The sequence below is a fragment of the Pantherophis guttatus genome, chromosome 16 (assembly GCF_059756535.1).
Source record: "Pantherophis guttatus breed Tessera chromosome 16, ASM5975653v1, whole genome shotgun sequence".
NCBI classification, from domain to species: domain Eukaryota; kingdom Metazoa; phylum Chordata; class Lepidosauria; order Squamata; family Colubridae; genus Pantherophis; species Pantherophis guttatus.
This window is the reverse complement of record NC_142078.1, coordinates 6,284,038-6,307,277: the sequence shown is the minus strand read 5'-3', so window position 1 is coordinate 6,307,277 and position 23,240 is coordinate 6,284,038. Positions and strand designations below refer to the sequence as shown.

The 23,240-nt window shown below is 44.2% G+C and overlaps 1 protein-coding gene and 1 pseudogene across 2 annotated transcripts; one reads left to right on the top strand and one right to left on the bottom strand.

Annotated features, from left to right (window-relative positions):
* Positions 1 to 1,225: 1,225 nt before the first annotated feature.
* Positions 1,226 to 21,869, top strand: ST6GALNAC6 (ST6 N-acetylgalactosaminide alpha-2,6-sialyltransferase 6). Of its 2 annotated transcripts, XM_087879741.1 has the most exons (7): positions 1,226 to 1,726; positions 3,604 to 3,781; positions 8,952 to 9,016; positions 13,095 to 13,274; positions 14,791 to 15,188; positions 18,214 to 18,321; positions 18,892 to 21,869. In XM_087879741.1, exons 3-7 carry the CDS (start codon positions 9,002 to 9,004, stop codon positions 19,076 to 19,078), a joined length of 888 nt encoding a protein of 295 aa, XP_087735867.1. In that variant the 5' UTR covers positions 1,226 to 1,726; positions 3,604 to 3,781; positions 8,952 to 9,001; the 3' UTR covers positions 19,079 to 21,869. The 2 variants fall into 2 exon arrangements, with proteins under 2 accessions (XP_087735867.1, XP_087735866.1); XM_087879740.1 differs by lacking the exons at positions 1,226 to 1,726; positions 3,604 to 3,781; positions 8,952 to 9,016 and adding an exon at positions 10,905 to 11,031.
* On the bottom strand, positions 5,447 to 6,183 carry LOC148111790 (uncharacterized; annotated as a pseudogene).
* Positions 21,870 to 23,240: the final 1,371 nt, after the last annotated feature.

Sequence of the window (23,240 nt, the reverse complement as noted above, 5' to 3'; positions counted from 1 at the left end):
GTAGAACAGAACAGAGTAGAGTAGAGTAGAGTAGAGTAGAGTAGAGTAGAATAGAATTAGAATAGAATTAGAATTAGAATTTAGAGTAGAGTAGAGTAGAATAGAATAGAATAGAATAGAATAGAATAGAATAGAATAGAATAGAATAGAATAGAATAGAATTCTTTATTGGCCAAGATTGGACGCACAAGGAGTTTGTCTTTGGTGCATAAGCTCTCAGTGTACATAAAGAAAAAATAAAATAGGTTCATCAAGACTCATAAGATACAACACTTAGTGATAGCCGTAGGTTACTAATAAGCAATCAAATCATACTAGGAAACAAATAAAACAATATAAATGGTAAAAATGCAAGCAACATGGTTGTAGCCATAAGTGGGAAGAGGAAGTACTAGGAAGTACATCCTTCCTAGTACCATAAGTACTAGGAAGGATGAGAAAAATAATAGTAATGCATTTAGTAACTATTTTGTAAATAGTTTTTTGTGGGAATTAGTAGTTTAGCAGAGTTATGGCATTTGGGAAAAAAAACTGTCCTTGTGTCTAGTTGTTCTGATGTGCAGTGCTCTATAGCGTCGTTTTGAGGGTAGGAGTTGAAACAGTTGATGTCCAGGATGCGAGGGGTCTGTAAATATTTTCCCAGCCCTCTTTTTGACTCGTGCAGTATACAGGTCCTCCATGGAAGTCAGGTTGGTAGTAATTCTTTTTTCTGCAGTTCTAATTCTCCTCTGAAGTCTGTGTCTGTCTTGTTGGGTTGCAGAACCAAACCAGACAGTTATGGAGGTGCAGATGATAGACTCAATCATTCCTCTGTAGAACTGGATCAGCAGCTCCTTGGGCAGCTTGAGCTTCCTGAGTTGGTCCCCACATAACTTATTCGTCAGAAAAGTTCAAGATGGCCCAGAGATAGGTAGCAAATGCGTTTTATAAATAAGTTACATCTGCAGACTGCAAGTCCCACAATGCTAGGTTTGCTTAGTATTAGCAAAGAGGGAGTGGTCTGTGCATTTAGCATGTGGAGTAACCCCATCCAGCACATCTGAACGGGCTGCACAGACCCAGAGAAAAGGAGAGTGGATTCGGAATTCCTGGGTGGGAAAAAAAACCCCAACATGTGGCTTATTGTAACTTCAGCAAACGGGGCTCAATCTGCCCGCTTGGCACCGTTGGGTATCAATCCATCCCCATCTGCGTCAGCCCTGAAATACTTTCCTCCAAACAGAGGAGGGGGGGGAGGGAAAGAGCGGAAAATCTGGGAACAAGCTGGCCCATCTTTCTCAGCACGTCCCTGGCACAGCTGCCATCCCTCGGAAGGGCCGTCTTTGGCATTTCCTTTTTGGAAGCTGGTGAAATCAGATCAGGGCACAGCAGGAGGAGGAGGAGGAGGAGGAGGAGGAAGAGGAGGAGGAGGAAGAAGAAGAGGGAAGCAGAGTGGGGTGGAAAAAAAAGGACACACACTAGGACCCAGAAAGGAAAAAAAAAATCAGCCTTCCAGATTTTCTCGCTGGATGCTCCAGTCTACACAGTCTTCTCCGAGATGTACTGCCGTTAAAAAAAGGGGGGGGGATCCAGGTTTTGGGGTGGGGCACAGAGGAGAAAGACCCAACCCTATCTTTGCTTCCTGGAATTGAGAGCCAGCTTGGAGACCCGAACCCCGAACCCCCCAAAATGCCAGCTTGCTCTTTGCCCTTTTAACTCCTTCGGAACCGAGTGGTTGGACCAGCAGGTGAGTTAACCAAGCCAGGGCCTTGCCCAAAAGACTGGATTTTTTGGGGTGGGGGGCAGGGGAGGGTCAGGATGGGGGAATCCCCCTCCCCTGTCTGGAGGAAGCCGAGTCCCTGACAGATCCTTGGCGTCCAACTGCCTAGATTTTTTTTTTCTTCCTGTTGGAACTGGAAACATCTGTATATAGTCGATCTGTTGTTTTGGGAGTGGTATGCAGGGATGGGGCAATATTTGCAGCTGAAAAAGCCTTAAAAATGCAAAAAAAAAAAACCCGCAAAACCCCATCCTCTTTGCAATACTCAGAATTCCAGAAAAAAAAGGGGGGGGGGACATGCATTTGCCAAGGCAAAGGAGGGATGCCCGGAAGAGGGATGAGGAAGGGAAAAGATTCCCAATTATTGGGGTACAGAACAACGCTCCCTGGCTCCCCGTTTCCCCAGATCTTGAGATAACTGTTTTGGTGGCAGGGATTTGGCTTTTTTTTTTTTTTAATGGCCTCTAGTGAGAGCTGCCTGGACATTTCCTGGCAGGCTTAAGGGCCGGGCGTATCCCCCCCCCCCAATAGAGAGAGAGAGAGCCAGCGGCTTTGCTTAAGATGGATGCAGCAAGAAACTGGGGCGGGAGATGTTGGAAAGCTTTAGCCTGAGTGATTTGTTTGGCTCTTGAGCCAAATGGAAGTATTTTCGGCTTCAAGTGGTTGGTTGATCTCACCACCACCCCCCTTTCCCCAGACAATGTGGGTCTCGTTCAGTTAAAGTGACCAAGGAGAAGAGATTGGAATATTTCTATTTCTAAATTTCTATTTCTGTTGTTGCTATTTTCCTTCCACCCTCCTTCCTTTTGGTGTAAAGAGTGTATTGCTTGGAACCCAGACACCCACCATCCTTCCTTCCTTCCTTCCTTCCTTCCTTCCTTCCTGCCTGCCTGCCTGCCTGCCTGCCCTTCCCTTCCCTTCCATTCTTCCTTCCTTTCTCTTCCTTCCTTCCTTCCTTCCTTCCTTCCTTCCTTCCTTTCTCTTTCCTCTCTTTCTCTTTCTTTCTTTCCTCTCTTTCTCTTTCTGTTATTCACTTTGTTTCTCTTCCTTCCTTCCTTCCTTTTTTTTCTTTCTCTTTCTTTCTTTCTTTCTCTCTTTCTTTCTCTCCCCCCTCTCTTTCTTTCTTTCCTCTCTTTCTCTTTCCTTTATTCACTTTGTTTCTCTTCCTTCCTTCCTTCCCTTCTTTCTTTCTCTTTCTTCTCTCCCCCCTCTCTCTTTTTCTTTCCTTTCTTTCTTTTATTCACTTTGTTTCTCTTCCTTCCCTTCTCTTTCTTTCTTTCTCTTTCTTTCTCTCCCCCTCTTTCTTTCTTTCTTTCCTCTCTTTCTCTTATTCACTTTGTTTCTCTTCCTTCCTTCCTTCCTTCCTTCCTTCCTTCCTTCCTTTCTTTCTTGTCCTGAATCATATAGGGTCTCCTGTTTGAGCAGGAGGTTGGACTAGAAGACCTCCAAGGTGCCATTTCAACTCTCTCTCTCTCTCTCTTTCCTTCTTTCTTTCTTCCTTCCTTCCTTTCTTTCTTTCCCTCCCTCCCTTCCTCCCTCTTTCTTTCTTTCCCTCCCTCCTTTCTTTCCCTCCTTCCTTCTCTCCCTCTCTTTCTCTTTCTTTTTCTTTTTTCTTTCCTTCCCTCCCTCCCTCCCTCTTTCTTTCTTTTTCTTTCTTTCCCTCCCTCCTTTCCTTCCTTCCTTCCTTCCTCCCTCCCTTCCTCCCTCCCTTTCTTCCTTCCTTCCTCCCCTCCCTCCCTTCCTCCCTCTCTCTCTTTCTTTTCTTTCCTTTCCTTTCTCTTAACCATCAACCTAGCCTTCTTTTGACAGTCCTCCTGACATGCATCATCCTGGTTATTCCACAGCTCCGCTTGCAAATTCTCTCTTTGGATTCCCAACCGTGATGTGAGGCTAAGAGGGGGGGGAAAAAAATCCAGACGCATGGAAGACCGGTCCGGAAGTCAGAAATGGCGCCGTCGACACGAAGGGAAAGGCTCTGCCAGCTGTGCCCCCGCTTTCATTCAATGGAGACATCCTGCCATGGTAAATGAGGGTAGGTGGGGTGTCCCCCCTGCCTTCCTCCGGATTATTTTTCCCCCTTTGAAATATATAAAATATATATTCCAAAAGCAGCTGCAATTAATACCCAGCTTGGCCTATGCAAAAAAATAATGGGGAAATATCCTAACTTCTCCCCTTTGTGACTTAAATCCGGAGATTGCTTCCTTTATTTATTCATCAAGAAAACACGTTTATATCTTGTCTGACAGAGAAGGTACAGAGGAGACAGAGATTACATAGAGAAACGAGACGACCATGTTAATCTAAGCAGATAAGATTGTTCTGTCCCTTGGACTTTCTCCTCCCTCCCTTCCTCCCTTCCCCCTGTTTATGGAAAATCAGTCAATTTTTCCAGTGGCTGTGAGGGAGTGTGTCTCAAACAGAAATATCTCTGCCTCCATTTGAATCTCAGGAAACAAGAAAGGGTGGGGATGAGGGAAGCCTGTTTCTGGATGGAGAAGCCAATCTTTTAGGTAAAGGTCCCCCTCGCACATCTGTGCTGGTCGTTCCCGACTCTAGGGGGCGGTGCTCATCTCCGCTTCAAAGCCGAAGAGCCAGTGCTGTCCGAAGGCGTCTCTGTGGTCATGTGGCCGGCATGACTCAACGCCAAAGGTGCACGGAACGCTGTTCCCTTCCCACCAAAGGTGGTCCCTATTTTTCTACTTGCATTTTTTTTACCTGCTTTCGAACTGCTAGGTTGGCCGAAGCTGGGACAAATCACGGGAGCTCACCCCGTTACGCGGCGCTAGGGATTCGAACCGCTGAACTGCTGACTTTTTAATCGACAAGCTTAGTGTCTTAGCCACTCAGCCACCGCGTCCCTTTTATCTTTTAAAATAGAAAAAGTTTAAAAGTATCTTTTAGGTACTTTTGGATAAGAGTATTTGGGGTTTTCCTGCGTTTTAGATCGTACCTTGGTGTGTTGTGCTTCGAGACGATGCTTCCGTATGCTCAGATCTGGCTTAACCGAATTCTTTTTCTGCTGTTTTTCAAGCTGAGAACTCCCGTGGCGCAAGAAATAATATTCGCTGGAAAGGTTGATTTAGATGGTGTAATTTAGGACTGAAAGACAATGAGAAGCTTGAAGCTGCCAGATTGGGAGCTTTCAAGAGTTGCTTATAAGATGGAATGGCTATAGAAATGGTTTAAATAAATAAAACCACACCTGGAATGTTGTTTTATGGAGTGCTTAAGCTCATCTGTGTACGGTCAGCCTGTAAATAAATGCAAAATATCATCCCAAAATTCCTTTCAAAGGAATTCCTTTCTTCTTGGACAAAATAAAATGGCATTTAACAACTTCTTCTTCTTCTTCTTCTTCTTCTTCTTCTTCTTCTTCTTCTTCTTCTTCTTCTTCTTCTTCTTCTTCTTCTTCTTCTTCTTCTTCTTCTTCTTCTTTTCCTCCTCCTCCTCCTCCTCTTCCTTCTTCTTCTACTCTACTTCTACTTCCTTCCTCTTCTTCTTCTTCCTTCTCCTCTTCTTCTTCTTCCTCCTCTTCTCCTCCTCTTCTTCTTCTCCTCCTCTTCTTCTCCTCCTCCTCCTCTTCTTCTTTTTCTCCTCCTCCTCTTCTTCTTCCTCCTCCTCCTCTTTCTCCTCCTCCTCTTTCTCCTCATTCCCCTCCATCTTCTCCTTCTTCTTCTTGTGCAGTCAGCTGTGTCTCTGTCCTGCAGCTTGCATATCTTTGTTGATGGTGTCTTGCCATCTCTGTTTTGGATGCTTGTGAGGTCACCTGCCATAGTCTTCTAGTTGGTAGACAGTTTTGGCCACAGTGGAAGGTGCGGCTCTCTGGGCGTGTCCATACCAGCGGAGTCGGCCTTCTCTCATCGTCTCTGTAATTGGTGCCACAGCGAAACGTTGTCGAATGGTGTCATTTGTGACGTGGTCAAGAAGGGAGGTGCCCGATGTCCAACGGAGCCTTCGCATTTCCACGGCACGGAGAGAGCTTTCGGTCCCTGTTGTTGCTGCCCAGCATTCAGTGCCACACAGCGCGACAGGGCAGATGGTTGTCTTGTAAATCTTGGATTTAAGACGGGTTGGCATTCGTCTGTCCCATAACACACTGGTGAGTTCTCGCCAATGCACCCAGGCTGCATGCACCCTTGCTCGCATCTCGCCATTGCCTTGGAGTTGGGATCCCACATACTGAAAAATGCTCACCTTCTTTAGCTTTTCTCCATCGATTTGAAGCGTTCCAGGGGTGGTGACAGTCTCTAAGTAACTCAGTTTTCTTGATGTTAAGGCGGAGTCCGAAATGGTTGAGGCGATAATTTCATGTTTGAATTTGCTGCTGTCGTTCACCTCTGTTGGCGGAAGCGAGCAAAACATTATCCGCATAGAGCATAGTCCAGGGTGTGTTCTTCTGCAGGTCATCCATGACACATATCAACAGGAGTGGTGACAGTGCACCCCAACCGTCACTGGGAATCTGTTGGCGAGGCCAACTGGGCATCACACTTGGATGCTGGTGTTCTTGTATAGCAATTTGACCCGGTTGATGAGTGGTTCAGGTTACTCCGTGATCCCAGAGGGCATACCAGATCAGTTGGTGTGGGACCTGGTCAAATGCCTTCTGTAGGTCTAGGAATACTATGTGTAGTGGTTGTCTCTTCTCACGGTGCTTTGCTGATGGGTTGCAAAGGTGGCATCCATCATTCTTCCACAGCCTTTAATGAAGCTGCATTGGTTGATGGTGGGTCAGGCGATGATCAATCCCAATGCATTGATCAAGGATTCTCTCTAAAGATTTTCATAGTGTGAGACAGAAGGCAGATTGGGCGGTAGTTGGCACAGGCGGCTGGGTCACCCTTGTTCTTGAAGATGGTTAAGTGTTATCCTTGTTGATCGATCAGTTGGTTCATGGCCAGTGTCCATTAGAGCGTTGAAGAACTCGGTCAGCCAAGGTATCCCCGTGTCTCACACTTCCTTTAGTTTCCAGATGTCCGCGGTCTAGATTGTCAGTTCCAGGGGCCTTCAAAGATCTTCATTCTGTCCACAGCATTGTTGACTTCTTCCTCGGTTATGAGTGAATTGGGTCCATGGGTTGGTGTGCCTTCTGGAATTGGTGAATGTGGGAATTCAGTGTTGGAGAGCTCATTGAAATGATCTTGCCATGGTTGCAGGCTCTCCTGTTTATCTTGGAGTTTGAGGCAGAAAATTGTTTTTAACAGAATAACAGAGTTGGAAGGGACCTTGGGGGTCTTCTAGTCCAACCCCCTGCTCGGGCATAAAACTCTATACCTTTTCAGACATGTGACTGTCCAGTCTCTTCTTTAAAAACCTCCAGTGATGAAGCACCCACAACTTCTGGTCACAAGCTGTTCCACTGGTTAATTGTTCTCACTGTCAGGAAATTTCTCCTTAATTCTAGTTTGCTTCTCTCCTTGATTAGTTTCCACCCATTGCTTCTTGTCCTGCCTTCTGGTGCTTTGGAGAATAGGTTGACCCCTCTTCTTTGAGCTGTGCGGTGACTCAGTGGTTAACATAGATAGATGGATGGATGATTATCTAATAGATTACCTACCTACCTACCCATCCATCTATCTCTATGTCCATCATCTAGATAGATAGATAGATAGATAGATAGATAGATAGATAGATAGATAGATAGACAGACAGACATAGAGGTAGATGGATGGATGGGTAGGTAGGTAGGTAGGTAGGCAGATGATAGATAGATAGATAGATAGATAGATAGATAGATAGATAGATAGATAGATAGATGATAGATAGATGGGTGGATGGGTAGGGAGGGAGGGAGGCAGATGATAGATAGATAGATAGATAGATAGATAGATAGATAGATAGATAGACATAGAGATAGATGGGTGGATGGGTAGGTAGGGAGGGAGGCAGATGATAGATAGATAGATAGATAGATAGATAGATGATAGATAGATAGATAGATAGATAGATAGATAGATAGATGATAGATAGATAGATAGATAGATAGATAGATAGATAGATAGACATAGAGATAGATGGGTGGATGGGTAGGTAGGTAAGTAAGTAGGCAGATGATAGATAGATAGATAGATAGATAGATAGATAGATAGATAGAGGACAGATATAGATGGATGGATGGGTGGGTGGGTGGGTGGTGGGTAGGTAGGTAGGTAGGTGATAGATAGATAGATAGATAGATAGATAGATAGATAGATAGATAGATAGGCAGGCAGGCAGGCAGGCAGGCAGGCAGGCAGGCAGGCAGGCAGTGTCAGCCTCTGCTTTTTCATTGCTTACTTGCTCGGCTGCCATTGTAACGGGGGGAGGGGGGAACTATTGGAATGCCTGGGAGGGGGAAAGTGAGCTGGTGGAGAAGAGAAGATAAAGTTTTCTTCAGCGTTTTCTTTCAAGCTGATAACAACTCAAGGTCGACCGTCGTGGCATAGCAGGAGGATGGCACCATCGGACGCTGCACCCCACATGACCCCTGGGAGAAATGTGGATTGGATAATTTTCGCTGGACGGTTGGGGGGGAAGGATTTTGGGAATGCTTTCCAGATGTAATTTTTGCGCCTTTTGCTTCAGACGTTGCTTTTCTTTGGCTGCATTCAGTTCATACTCAGTAAAAGTACCTTTCTCTATAAAAATGGAGTCAGATCTATAGCTACCTTTTAAGCCTAGATAGGTTTTAAAAATAAAACCTTCATCTGTGGAACACTGTATTAACTTAACTTTTTTAAGAATTAACTTTTCTCTATTTGTTCTGTAGAAACATTACGTAAATTATATGCTCATCTCAAATTACCTATATGCTCATCTCAAATTACCTACCATTTCCTTCCTCTTTTTCCTCTCCTGTTAAATAAACCATACTGTGCATACCCTGTACATCATATGTGCATACGTATACATATGTGTATGTCTGTGTCAGTGGTGGAATTCAATTTTTTTTACTACTGGTTCTGTGGACGTGGCTTGGTGGGCAAGGTTTTCCTTTCTTGAGTATTGAAAGGAGGCACACCTGACAGGCAGGTAGATGATAGAGATACATAGATGATAGACACAGCTGACAGATAGGTGTGTTTGTGTGTGTGTGTGAGAGAGAGAGAACGAGAACATGAGCGGTTAGAGTGATAGAATGAATGAATGATAGAGGGATTCTAAAGTTTGGAGCCCTTGAGCTGACGTTGTGCCTTTGACTTCAATGCAGGTGCTCAGGTTACAGTGACTGAATTCCCAACCTAAACTTCGGATACCACAATGAAAAACCACCAGGTAGGAATTTCTGCGAAGGAACGTATTCCGATCCCTTCCATCCTGTTCCTGGATGTGCAGTTTAAATGGGAACAATGGTGCAAATTGGGGAGGGGCGGGGAAAGAAAATCCTTTCTTCTTCTTCTTTCATCGCCATCATTTTCAAATTGCATCTGGCGGAAGGCCACAGGTGGTCCTCCACTTACGGCCAACAACTGCCACCGGAATCACTGTGGTCGTTAATCAAATCCAGCTTCCTCCATTGAGTTTGCGTGTCCAAACGAGAAGGGGGGCTTTTTATCAGGTTCGCCTGATACGCCAGTTGCGCCCCTTTCTGGATCGGGACTCCCTACGCACGGTCACTCAAGCACTCGTCACTTCCCGCCTGGACTACTGCAATGCTCTCTACATGGGGCTCCCCTTGGGGTGCACCCGGAGGCTACAGTTAGTCCAGAATGCGGCCGCACGGGGGATTATGGGAGCGACGGGGCGCTCACATATGACACCTCTCCTGCGCGAGCTGCACTGGCTTCCTGTGGTTTTCCGGGTGCGCTTCAATGTGTTGGTGACCACCTTTAAAGCGCTCCATGGCTTAAGGCCGGGTTATCTGCGAGACCGCCTTCTGCCGCCAATAGCCTCCCACCGACCGGTTCGCTCGCACAGAGAGGGCCTCCTCAGGGTGCCGTCCGCCAGACAGTGCCGGCTTGCAATCCCCAGGGGGAGAGCCTTCTCTGTGGCAGCACCCGCCCTCTGGAATGACCCACCCCCTGAGATACGCACGATATTAGACCTCCGGACTTTTCGTTGGGCCCTGAAAACACACTTATTCCATCTAGCCAGGCTGGCTTGATCCCATCCTCTCAGTTTTAATTGAATTCGGTTTTAATTGGGTTGTTTTGAATATCTTGGGCCGAAATTATTTAATTGTTTTTTAAATTGTTTTTAAATTTTTATATGCAATGTTTTATCTTGGCTGTACACCGCCCTGAGTCCCGTAGGAGAAGGGCGGTATAGAAATAAAATAATAATAATAATAATAATAATAATAATAATAATAATAATAATAATAAAGAAAAGAAAAAAGTATGGTTCATTGACATTGCAATACCTGGTGATGCACGAATTGAAGATAAGCAGCAAGAAAAAAATCACAAAGTACCGGGACTTGCAAATTGAAGTTGAGCGACTGTGGAAAAAGAAATCGTGTGTTGTCCCGATTGTAATTGGAGCCCTCGGAGCAATACCCAAAGGGCTGCCCCGCTATTTAGAAATCCTAAATTTGCCGGACTTGAACATTTTGACTCTACAAAAAACCACCTTACTCGGAACAGCTTACATCCTCCGACGATACCTTGACAGTTCCTAGGTCCTTGGTTAGGACTCGAGCTGCTGAGCTATTAACCAGCCTCAAAGGCTGCGGATCTCACCAAAGATTAAATAATAATAATAATAATAATAATAAAATAATAATAATAATAATAAACCACCTTACTCGGAACAGCTTACATCCTCTGACGATACCTGAACAGTTCCTAGGTCCTTGGTTAGGACTCGAGTTGCTGAGTTATTAACCAGCCTCAAAGGCTGCGAATCTCACCAAAGATTAAATAATAATAATAATAAAATAATAATAATAATAATAATAAACCACCTTACTCGGAACAGCTTACATCCTCCGACGATACCTTAACAGTTCCTAGGTCCTTGGTTAGGACTCGAGCTGCTGAGCTATTAACCAGCCTCAAAGGCTGCGAATCTCACTAAAGATTAACCGATAAATAAGAAGAAGAAGAAGAAGAAGAACTCCTTCCCCCACCCCTGAATCCAGCCTAGAAGATTCCTAATAGCCAATTTGCCCCCCCCCACCCCCGCCCAATCTGGGGCTGATGGGACTTGGACTCCAGGTCCTTTGGCGAGAGAGACAGAAAGGAAAGAATCCAGAGCGAAATGCAAAACAAGAATAGGGAGCCATGAAATTCATTGGCAAGGCCAAAATGGGGCAAAGGACTCCAGCTCCCATCATCTTTTCTTGGAAGGTGAGACTTTTAGCAAGGGGGGGGGTGGCCCTCCCTCCTCTCCCCCACAGAATATAAAGAGGGTGGGGATTTCCATCTTCCCAGGGCAAAATTTCTTGCAAAAATTTCAAACTTCCCTGCTGCATAAGGTTCTCCTTTTCAAGATTTGCACCTTTGCAAGATTTTTCAGGCCTGCAGGGCAGCGAAAGAAGAGTTATTCTGCCTTTTTTATGGGTCTTGTAGTCCAGGGAAATGGGCAGGCTGTTTAGAAAGCCCCACCCTGTAGTTTTGGGGGTGTTTCCCCCCCCCCCCCGACCCTAAGCCTTGGAATGAAAGGCCTGGTTAATTTCGTGTGAATTTCAGCCTCCTCTCTCTCTCTTATGTTTATTTTTACCCCTTCTGGAAAGAAACAACAAGACAGAGATGAAAGTTTTGTGGTGTTGTTGTTGTTGTGCTTTTTGTTGCCGTTTTTTAAAAAAGCAAACCTTCCATCGATTTGACCATCAAAGTGTGGCTGTGTCACCACAGGGAGAATGTTTTATTTAGAAGCCAAGCAGCGTTTGCAAAAAAAAAAGAAAAAAAAGGCAGGCTAAGGGGAAAAGCCCAAAGAGGCTAGGCAGACCAGGACAGCTGGCATCGTTCAAGCAGAATATGCAAAATCTTTGCAAAATTCAAATGAAAAAATGGCAAAGAGGAAGTTGGGAGGGGATTTTTTTTTGCAAAATTCAAATAAAAAATGGCAAAGAGGAAGTTGGGAGGGGATTTTTTTTTGCAAAATTCAAATAAAAAATGGCAAAGAGGAAGGGGGGAGGGGAAAAATTGCAAAATTCAAATTAAAAACTGCAAAGAGGAAGGAGGGAGGGGAAAAATTGCAAAATTCAAATTAAAAATGGCAAAGAGGAAGGGGGGAGGGGAAAAAATTGCAAAATTCAAATTAAAAATGGCAAAGAGGAAGGAGGGAGGGGAAAATTTGCAAAATTCAAATTAAAAATGGCAAAGAGAAAGGGGGAGGGAATTTTTTTTGCGAAATTCAAATAAAAAATTGCAAAGAGAAAGGGGGGAGGGGAAAAATTGCAAAATTCAAATTAAAAATGGCAAAGAGGAAGTTGGGAGGGGAAAAAATTACAAAATTCAAATTAAAAACTGCAAAGAGGAAGTTGGGAGGGGAAAAAATTGCAAAATTCAAATTAAAAATGGCAAAGAGGAAGGGGGGAGGGGAAAAAATTGCAAAATTCAAATTAAAAACTGCAAAGAGGAAGGAGGGAGGGGAAAAATTGCAAAATTCAAATTAAAAATGGCAAAGAGGAAGGAGGGAGGGGAAAATTTGCAAAATTCAAATTAAAAATGGCAAAGAGAAAGGGGGAGGGAATTTTTTTTGCGAAATTCAAATAAAAAATTGCAAAGAGAAAGGGGAGAGGGGAAAAATTGCAAAATTCAAATTAAAAATGGCAAAGAGGAAGGAATGAAGGATTTTTTTTGGAAAATTCAAATAAAAAATTGCAAAGAGAAAGGGGGGAGGGAATTTTTTTTGCAAAATTCAAATTAAAAATGGCAAAGAGGAAGGGGGAGGGAAAATTTACAAAATTCAAATAAAAAATGGCAAAGAGAAAGGGGGAGGGAATTTTTTTTTGCAAAATTCAAATAAAAAATTGCAAAGAGGAAGGGGGAGGGGAAAAAATTGCAAAATTCAAATTAAAAATTGCAAAGAGGAAGGAAGGAGGGAATTTTTTTGCAAAATTCAAATAAAAGATGGCAAAGAGGAAGGGGGGAGGGAAAAAATTGCAAAATTCAGATAAAAAAATAGCAAAGAGGAAGGTGGGAGGGAAAAAATTGCAAAATTCAAATTAAAAATTGCACAGAGGAAGGAGGGAGGGATTTTTTTTTTTTTTTTGCAAACTTCAAATAAAAAATGGCAAAGAGGAAGTGGGGAGGGGAAAAAAAAAATTGGGCAAAATTCAAATTAAAAACGGCAAACCGGAAAAAGGGGAGGAGGGAAATACGACAGGTTTTCCCCGGTGCTCGGTTACTCCTGGCTGACCTCTGTGATCACCCGGTGGTCCCCTTTTCCGCTTCTTCACCTGCAGAGCCCACACGCCGTCGTCCTGGTGATCCTCTTCGCCTTGTTTATGCTGCTGATCATTTACAATTCCAACAGCCGCAGCGAGGGCTTCCGTTACACCGCCTTGCAGGCCAAGACCCCGCTGCCCTCCAGCCTCAAGAAGTGGGGGGTGAAAGGCGAATACCTGCCTGTCCCCGGAGGGAAGGTAAGGGGGAGGGAGGTTGGGGGCGGGTGGGGAGGGAGGGAGTCTCCTTTTGGGGGGCTGGGAGGTGTGTATCCTCCCCCCTGGTCGTGGGCAAGGGGCCGTCTCTGGCTGGTCGGCTTTAAGAGGGGCTCCCAGGTTCTAGCCAAGACCGAGGGATTTTTTGCACAAGGTGTATCAAGGTAAGCAGCTCAATGAATTTGTCCAGGTTCTGGGTTTCTACAGGCAAGGATGGTGGTTTTTTTCTGTTATGGGGGTAGTTTTTTAGAAAGGGGCTTCCAAAATCTGGATTTTGAAGGGGTTAAAGGGCCAAATTACTTCTCCTTCTCCTCTTTCTCCTTCTCCTTGTTTCCCTCCATCTTCTCCTCCTCTTTCTCCTCCTCCTCCTCCTCGTTTCCCTCCATTTTCTCCTTCTCCTTCTCTTCTTTCTGCTTCTCCTCCTGCTCCTCTTTCTCCTCGTTTCCCTCTATCTTCTCCTCCTCTTTCTCCTCCTCCTCCTCCTCGTTTCCCTCCATTTTCTCCTTCTCCTTCTCTTCTTTCTGCTTCTCCTCCTGCTCTTCTTTCTCCCCCTCCCCCTCCTCTTTCTCCTTCTCCTTGTTTCCCTCCATCTTCTCCTTCTCCTTCTCTTCTTTCTGCTTCTCCTCCTGCTCCTCTTTCTCCTCGTTTCCCTCCATCTTCTTCTCCTTCTTCTCCTTTTCCTCCTCCTCCTCCTCATCTCCTCCTTCTTCTCCCTTTTCGCACTACTCTTTCTGTATCTCCTCCTCCTCCTTTTCTCTTCCTCCTCTTCCTCCCTTTCTACCATTCCTTTCTTCTCCTTCTCCTCATTTCCCTCCATCTTCCCCTCCTTCTCTTTTTCCTTCTTTCTTCATCTTCTCCTCTTTCTCCTTCTCTTCGTTTCCCACCATCTTCCCCTCCTTCTCTTTCTGCTTCTCCTTATTTCCCTCCATCTTTTCCTTCTCCTCCTCCTCTTTCTCCTCCTCCTTATCTCCTCCTTCTTCTCCCTTTTCATGACACCTTTCTCTATCTTTTCCTTCTCATTATCTATCTTCCCCTCCTCCTTCTTTTTTCTTCCTCCTCTTCCTCCCTTTCTACCATTCCTTTCTTCTCCTTCTCCTAGTTTTCTCTTCCTCTTTCTACCTTCCCACCACTCCTCCTCCTCCCCTTCCTCCTTCTCTGTCTTCTTTCTTCTTTACCTTCCTTTTCTCCTTCCTCAATTCTTCCTCCCACTCCTTTTTTCTCTCCTCCTGCATTTTCCTCTTCTCTCTCTTCCTCCTCCTCCTCTTTTTTCCTCCTTTTTCTCCTCCTTCTTCTCCTTCCCCCTCTTCTTCAATTCCTCCTTCCCCCTGTTCATCCTCTTCTCTTCCTCTTCCTTCTTTCCCAGCTCTCTCTTCTCTTTCTCCCTCCTTCCCCCTGATCGTCTAAGCCCGTGATGGCGAACCTATCCAAAAAGTTTCACCATCATTGGCCTAAGCCAAACCGGCTTCTCCCGTTGTTCCAATTGACTTGCTTTCTACCCCAGCCCTTGGTTCAGCACTGCAACCAATGTGCCCTCATCACCAGTTCCAGTCACCTCCTGGGCAGCAAACTGGGCAAAACCATCGACCAATCTGAATGCACCATTCGCATGAACGACGCGCCCACCACGGGCTTCTCGGAGGACGTGGGCAACAAGACCACTTTCCGCGTTGTGGCTCATTCCAGCGCCTTCCGAGTGCTGAAGAGGCCGCAGGAATTCATCAGCAAGACCCCCGAGAACATCTTGATTTTCTGGGGGCCCCCGCTCAAGATGCAGAAGAGCATCATCAGACTCATCGAACGGGTCAGCCTCAGTTTCCCCAACATGACGGCCTTCGCGGTTTCCCCAAAGCGCATGCAACAGTTTGACGACTTGTTCCGAAAAGAGACGGGCAAGGACAGGTGAGTCGGTTAGGATGGGACGAAGGCGGGGGGGTTTTTTGCATCCTGAACCGAGTGTTATGGCCCGCCAGCGACCAGTGGCAGCAGATTCGGACAGTGAGGAGGTTGGGGAGGAACATGGGCCAGTCCTGGAGTCTGTGAAAGGTTCTAACGAGGGCTCTGCGTCTGAGGCAGAGAGAGGGACAGGGCCGTCTGACAGTTATCAGCTGCCTTCGGAGTTGGACATCAGTGAGGGAGAAGAACAGCTGGATCCTCTTCCCAGTGTGCGCGTGTGCAGAGCTGCCAGGAGAAGGGAACAGCTAAGGAACAAGGGTCGACTCAGGAGTAAAGCCACTGGTGGACGGTGAATGGCTCCTCCCACAGGGAATAAAGAGGAGTGAAGGGGTGGAGAGTTTGCAGGAGACAATTAGTTCATTCCTGCGTTCTTGATGTCTGAAAGATATCGGCCTGGCCACTCTCCAAGCCCGATAAAGGTCGGTAATTGTGAACTATCTTGAAAGATTGTGGGAGAGGAAAGATTTTGCTGGAAAGGAACTCACTGTAAATTAAATAAAAGGGGTCTTTGTCGGGACAAGGAGTCTGCTTCGTGCTGCTGGGGAAGCCTAGGTCAGAACACCGAGAACCTGCGGAACTCCTCACCACAAGACAGTCAGAGGGAGAGAGATAAGCTTTTTAGGTGTTCAAAAACATCAGACAGAACTTAATTCAAGAACGATGTTTGTTCGTCTGCAATCTTTCTGCTTCGGTCAAAAGAGTTCCCAGGAAAATTAGCGAGCGAAAACTTAGTGAGAGTCTTTTAAAATCAATTAGCCAAATTAGAACCAATTTTTAATTTGTAGATTTCTGAATGTTTATAAATTGGGTTTGGCCAATTTGTGATATCATTTTGTTTTAAGTTTCTCAGGATATAAAAAGCTAACTTGTGTTCTGCCCCAGCTACGGACCGCAAAGAACGCAGCACACACAAAGTCCGTACAAACCTTAGTTTACTAATTAAGGACTACTAATGAGTTTTCTTAGTAGTTGTTCGAACACAAGTACAGTTTAAATCAGTCTTTTCTGAACAAGGGCTGTTAATTTAACTTCATGAACAACCGACAAGAATCCAAAGAATAATAACTCAATTCTGAAGCACAGTATTTCAGATAACCGTAATCTTACTGGAGTTGGCAGAATGCCCAGAAGCAATTTGCAGGAAAACTGACAAGAGAGAAACAAGAGCTGAATCAAACGTTTCTGGAATCAAGACGCGAAGGAATGTGAACGAAGTTGTTTCCTGCAAATTGCCTCAATCGTCATCCTTCCTTAAATAGACTAGGAGAATGGCCAATTAGCCCCAAGCCTTACTCTCGAGGAGATGTCCTCCTAAGGAACCACTCCTGTCTTTTGGCAGCTCTGCGCGCTCGTGCATCGAGAAAAGGCTCCTCCTCTTCTTCCTCTTCACTTATGGGAGCTTTTGGAGGTTCTGAAGGCCCTGGCTGAATCCCCACCACTGGCACCACATCTTCTCCAGCCTCCTCACTGTCCGACTCGAGTGCCAGCTGCACAGGCTGCTGGCGCAGCACCACACCAGCCTCCTCACTGTCTGAATCAGCTACTAGCTGCACAGACCGCGTACGGGCCACAACAATTTTCCCTAATATTATCTTTTTTATGGGGAATTGTGTGCTGCTCTGGGGAAGGTTTGAAAACGGATGGCCTAGGAAACTTTGAAATACAGGCAGTCCTTGACCTATGACCACAATTGAGCCCAAAAGTTATGTTGCTAAGTGAAACATTTGTTAAGTGAGTTTTGCCCCATTTTATAACCTCGCTTCCCACAATTATTAAGTGAATCACTGCAGGAATCTTCCCTATTTAAGTCAGAAAGTTGCAAAAGGGGGAATCACACGACACTGCCTCCGTCGTAAATATGCCAAATCTCTGAATTTTGATCACGTAACCCTGGAGATATAGCGTCGTAAGTGTGAAAAGCAGTCATAAGTGCCATTGTAACTTTGAACGGTCACTAAACACACTGTTGTAAGTCAAGGACTACCATTAAGTGGCCCAAATGGATGGTCTCTAAGTCACACAGGGGAATTCTGGGAGGTACAGTCCACACATCCTTAAATTAGCCACATTGCGCATTGGCGAAAGCCAACGAAAGCCTCTGCGTTTCATCCGTTCCCAAAAGGAAATTTCAGGAATATTTTCGTTCTTTTTCAGTTGGAAATCTCAAAAAAAAAAAATCTTTCTTTTTTCGGTTAGAAACTTCAAAAATATGTTTGTTCTTTTTTCAGTTGGAAACTTCAAAAACATTTTCTTTTTTTTTTTCAGTTGGAAATTTCAAAAAATTTTCTTTCTTTTTTGGTTAGAAACTTCAAACACATTTTATTTCTTTTTCGGTTAGAAACTTCAAAAACATTTTATTTCTTTTCGGTTGGAAATTTCAAAAGCATTTTATTTCTTTTTCGGTTGGAAATTTCAAAAACATTTTCTTTCTTTTTCGATTGGAAATTTGAAAAATATTTTATTTCTTTTTCGGTTAGAAACTTCAAAAATATTTCATTTCTTTTTCGGTTAGAAACTTCAAAAACATTTTCTTTCTTTTTCGGTTAGAAACTTCAAAAACATTTCATTTCTTTTTCTGTTGGAAATTTCAAAAACATTTCATTTCTTTTTCTGTTGGAAATTTCAAAAACATTTTCTTTCTTTTTCGATTGGAAATTTGAAAAACATTTTATTTCTTTTTCGGTTAGAAACTTCAAAAACATTTCATTTCTTTTTCGGTTAGAAACTTCAAAAACATTTCATTTCTTTTTCTGTTGGAAATTTCAAAAACATTTTCTTTTTCTGTTGGAAATTTCAAAAACATTTTCTTTTTCAGTTGGAAATTTCAAAAACATTTTATTTCTTTTTCGGTTGGAAATTTCAAAAACATTTTCTTTCTTTTTCGGTTGGAAATTTCAAAAATATTTTCTTTTTCGGTTGGAAATCTCAAAAACATTTTCTTTCTTTTTCTGATGTTTTCTGCCCTCCCCAGGCAGACTTCCCGGTCCTGGTTGAGCACTGGATGGTTTACCATGGTGATCGCGGTGGAATTGTGCGACCAACTCCACGTTTACGGGATGGTGCCTCCCAGCTACTGCAAGTAAGTAATGTATAAAATGCACTGGACTATAAGACGCACCTACCTTTTTTGGTGAGGAAAAGAAGAAAAAGAAATCTCCCTCTGCCTCTGAGCAATTTTGCCTCCTTGCAGCAAACAGCCTGCTTTACTTTCAGTTTCGTTTTCAGCATAGCTTGATTAGCACAAGAAAAAAAAAATCTGCTCCCAGCAATTTACCTCCTTGCAGCAAGCAGCAGAGCCCTGCGCAAAACAGCTGAGAGCCAAACATCTGAGAGTCGGGAGGCTGATCCAATCAACCTGTGCTAATTAGGCTGTGCTGAAGCTGAAAGGAGCTGTTTTTTCTTGCTGTTTGCTTGGAAGGAGATAACTGCTGCGAGGCAGAGCCCAAAGGGTGGGGGCTGGTGGGTGGGCGGGGCTACATTTGGTGTATAAGACGCACCTAAATTTTCACCCCCTTTTAGGGGGGAAAAAGGTGCATCTTATACTCCGAAAATACGGTAGTAGCCACTCACCTGGCTTTCAACACTGGGGGTGGACAGGGAAGGGGGAGTCCCCTTTCTCGGCCTCACCTGTCTCTTCTCCTCCTACCAGTAAGACCCCTCCCCACCGGCTGCCCTACCACTACTACGAACCCAAAGGGCCAGACGAATGCACCACCTACATCCACAACGAACGAAGCCACAAAGGGAATCATCACCGGTTCATCACCGAGAAACGGGTTTTCGGCAGATGGGCTAATCTCTACAACATCACTTTCTCGCACCCCGAGTGGGAATAGCGGCAACAAGGAGTCCCCCCCACAAGTGCCGAAACCGGGATCCTGCAGACCCCCCAACCCTAACTGGGCCTGGCCAGCAGATCCTGGACTGCTGGGTTTTAAATTTCCCATCATGCTATAGAGGAGTGCCTTGGGGCATTGTGGGAAATTAGAAGTCCTGTGAGCTCACAGTTGGATGGAAGTCCACCAAAGTTACTTCTAGTTGGAAGGTTGGTGGTTGGTAAGCTCTCCAAGAGATATTTTTCTCCCTCTCTCTCTGGTTCCTGGACTGCTGTGTTATTTCCCATCATGCCATAGAGGAGTGCTTTGGGGCATTGTGGGAAATTAGAAGTCCTGTGAGCTCACAGTTGGATGGAAGGCCATCCAAATTGCTTCTAGTTGGATAGTTGGTAAGTTCTCCAAGAAAGATTTTTTTCCCCCATCTCTCTGGTTCCTGGACTGCTAGGTTTTAAATTTCCCATCATGCCATAGAGGAGTGCCTTGGGGCATTGTGGGAAGTTAGAAGTCCAATGAGCTTACAGTTGGATGGAAGTCCATCTCAACCCCTTGCAAGGTTGCTTTTAGGTGGACTCATTGGTAACCTCTCCAAGAGAAACCCCCTCCCCTCTGGTTCCTGGACTGCTGTGTTATTTCCCACCATGCCATAGAGAAACATATTGGGGCATTGTGGGAAATTAGAAGTCCGGTCAGCTCACAGTTGGATGGAAGTCCATCGAGGTTGCTTCAACTGGGATGGTTGGTTGTTGATAAGTTCTCCAAGAAAGTTTATTTCACATCTCTCTGGTTCCTGGACTGCTATGTTAAATTTCCCATCATGCCATAGAGGAGTGCCTTGGGGCATTGTGGGAAGTTAGAAGTCCAATGAGCTCACAGTTGGATGGAAGTCCATCTCAACCCCTTGCAAGATTGCTTCTAGGTGGAGCTCATTGGTAAGCGCTCCAAGAGATATTTTCCCCCCTCTCTCCGGTTCCTGTTATTTCCCATCATGCCATCATTCCCATCATATCTTGGGGCATTGTGGGAAATTAGAAGTCTGGTGATGATGTTGGATGGAAGCCCATCAAGGTTCCTTCTAGATGGAGCTCATTGGTAAGCTCTCCAAGAGATATTTTTCTGCCTCTCTCTCTGGTTCCTGGATTGCTGTGTTATTTCCCATCATGCCATAGAGGAGTGCCTTGGGGCATTGTGGGAAATTAGAAGTCCAGTGAGCTCACAGTTGGATGGAAGTCCATCAAGGTTGTTTCTAGTTGGATGGCTGGTGATTGATAAGTTGTCCAAGAAAGTTTATTTCACGTCTCTCCGGTTCCTGGACTGCTATATTAAATTTCCCATCATGCCATAGAGGAGTGCCTTGGGGCATTGTGGGAAGTTAGAAATCCAATGAGCTCACAGTTGGATGGAAGTCCATCTCAACTCCTTGCAAGGTTGCTTCTAGGTGGAGCTCATTGGTAAGCTCTTCACGAGATATTTCCCCCCTCTCTCTGGTTCCTCCTATTTCCCATCATGCCATGGAGAAGCATCTTGGAGCACTGTGGGAAATTAGAAGTCCGGTGATGATGTTGGATGGAAGCCCATCAAAGCTGCTTCTAGTTGGAGGCTTAATGGTTGGTAAGTTCTCCAAGAGAGATTTTTCCCCCTTCTCTCTGTTTCTTCTTGGCTGCCTTGTTCAACTTTAGAGACTTGATCCTGGAGAGGGAGCTCTCCTGAACTACGGACTCCAACTCCCATTATCCCTAGCCAACTCGCTCATGATCAGAGAAGATGATAGTTGGGGGGGGCTCACCATCTGTTTAGCCCCCTCTTCTCCCCTCTCTCTTCCAAAGGTGGGGGGAGGGGGCTTTTTTAGAGAGAGTTCAACCGGGCCAAAGCTCCCTCGGTGCTTGCTGCCCCCCCAGCTGGGGAGGATGGGAGTTGTAGTCTTGGAGCATCGAGGAGAGCAAAGACGGGGGTGCTATTTTTTTCTGTCGTCATTACGAAAAGATTTTTTAAAATTTAAAATTAAAAAAAAAAAAGAGCAGGGAAAAGAAAAGAGGGCCCTCCTGTGGTCATTCAATCCATCTGGGTTCAGGAAAGGAACCCCCCCACCCCAAAAAAGTTTCTGAAGGCATTTCATACCTGCTTCTGGGCGAGCAAAGAACCCCTTACCTGTCCTATCCAAGAAAGGGGTTCCCCGAATCTATTGATGATCTTATTATTATTTTTTGTCTGCTCCGTGGTGGGGGCCCAGTGGCCCAGGCACCAAGGCAGCTGATTCAGCCTGGCACGACAGCCCCGGCCTCCGATTTGCCAACTCCCCCAAATAACGTCACAATTCCTACAATCTCGAAATTGGCAAAATTCAAATCAGAGAATTGCTCTTTTTGCAATCCCGAGACCCGTTTCTGTTTCTCCCCTGCAAAACGGACTCCCATTTTCATTCATTTTCAAATGAATGGACTCCCCAGACGTCCGTTCATTTTTCTCGGTTCAGTTCATTTCCATCTGTTGGGTTGCAATGCCCATTGTCCCCAGCTGGAACAGCCAGGTTAAAATGATGACTCCACCCACCCCACTCCTCCTCCTCCTCCTCCTCCTCCTTTCTGGAGCCCCTTCCTCAAAAATTTGGTACCAAAGCGATGGTGGTGAGGATGTTGTCGTTTGGATTATTGCACTGTTGCCTTTTCATTGGTTCTGAGACGATTGTTGAATGCTTACCTGCTGGTGATATTCTTTACTGTTAAGATTGCTATGAGATATGTTGGATGAACCTTAAAAGACGAAACTTTTATTAAACGTTTGACTTGACTAAAAAGGTCTTCCTTTTGTTTTTCCCTCCCTTAAATATAGATTTATTTATTTTTTAACTTCAGACATTCGATGATGGTCGTACAAACTCACCCAACCTAAACTTGGAAGAGAAGAAGGGGGGGAAAAAGAAGAATAAAAAGAGCAGGAAAAAAAGAAAAGAAAGCATGAAGAAAACATAAAGAAGGATGAGGGGAGGAAACGGTGGGGAGAGGAGGGGAAATAGGAAGGAAGGAAGACAATGTTGAAACAGGAAAGATAATATAAGGAAGAAAATGGAAAGAACTATAGGAAGGAAGAAGGGCGGGAAGGAAGGAAGGATTACACTTAATATTGAAAAGGAAAAGAGAATATAATGAAGGAAAAAAGAAATATAGGAAGGAAGGAACAAACGAACGAAGGAAAAAAGTATAGGAAGGAAGGAACAAAGACAATGTTGAAATGGAAAAGAGAATATAAGGAAGAAAATGGGAAGGAAGGAAGGAAGAATTACACTTAATATTGAAACGGAAAAGAATATAATGAAGGAAAAAAGAAATATAGGAAGGAAGGAAGGAAGGAATAAAGTATAAGAAGGAAGGAAGGAACGAAGACAATGTTGAAACGGAAAAGAATATAAGGAAGAAAATGGAAAGTTAGGAAGGAAGGAGTGAAGGAAGGAAGAATTACACTTAATATTGAAACGGAAAAGAGAATATAATGAAGGAAAAAATTATTGGAAGGCAGAAAGGAAGGAATGAACAAAGAAGTATACTTAATATTGAAAGGGAAAAGAGAATATTTATTTATTTATTTATTTATTTATTATTTAAATTTCTATACCGCCCTTCTCCAGAGTAGGACTCAGGGCGGTGAACAGCCAGAATAAAAAACAATATAATGAAAGAAAAAATTATAGGAAGGAAGGAATGAACAAAGTATACTTAATATTGAAACGGAAAAGAGAATATAATGAAAGAAAAAATTATAGGAAGGAAGGAATGAACAAAGTATACTTAATATTGAAACGGAAAAGAGAATATAATGAAGGAAAAAATTATTGGAAGGGAGGAAACAAGGAATGAACAAAGAAGTATACTTAATATTGAAAGGGAAAAGAGAATATAATGAAAGAAAAAATTATAGGAAGGAAGGAATGAACAAAGTATACTTAATATTGAAACGGAAAAGAGAATATAATGAAGGAAAAAATTATTGGAAGAGAGGAAAGAAGGAATGAACAAAGAAGTATACTTAATATTGAAACAGAAAAGAGAATATAATGAAGGAAAAAATTATTGGAAGGGAGGAAGCAAGGAATGAACAAAGAAGTATACTTAATATTGAAACGGAAAAGAGAATATAATGAAGGAAAAAATTATTGGAAGGGAGTAAGGAA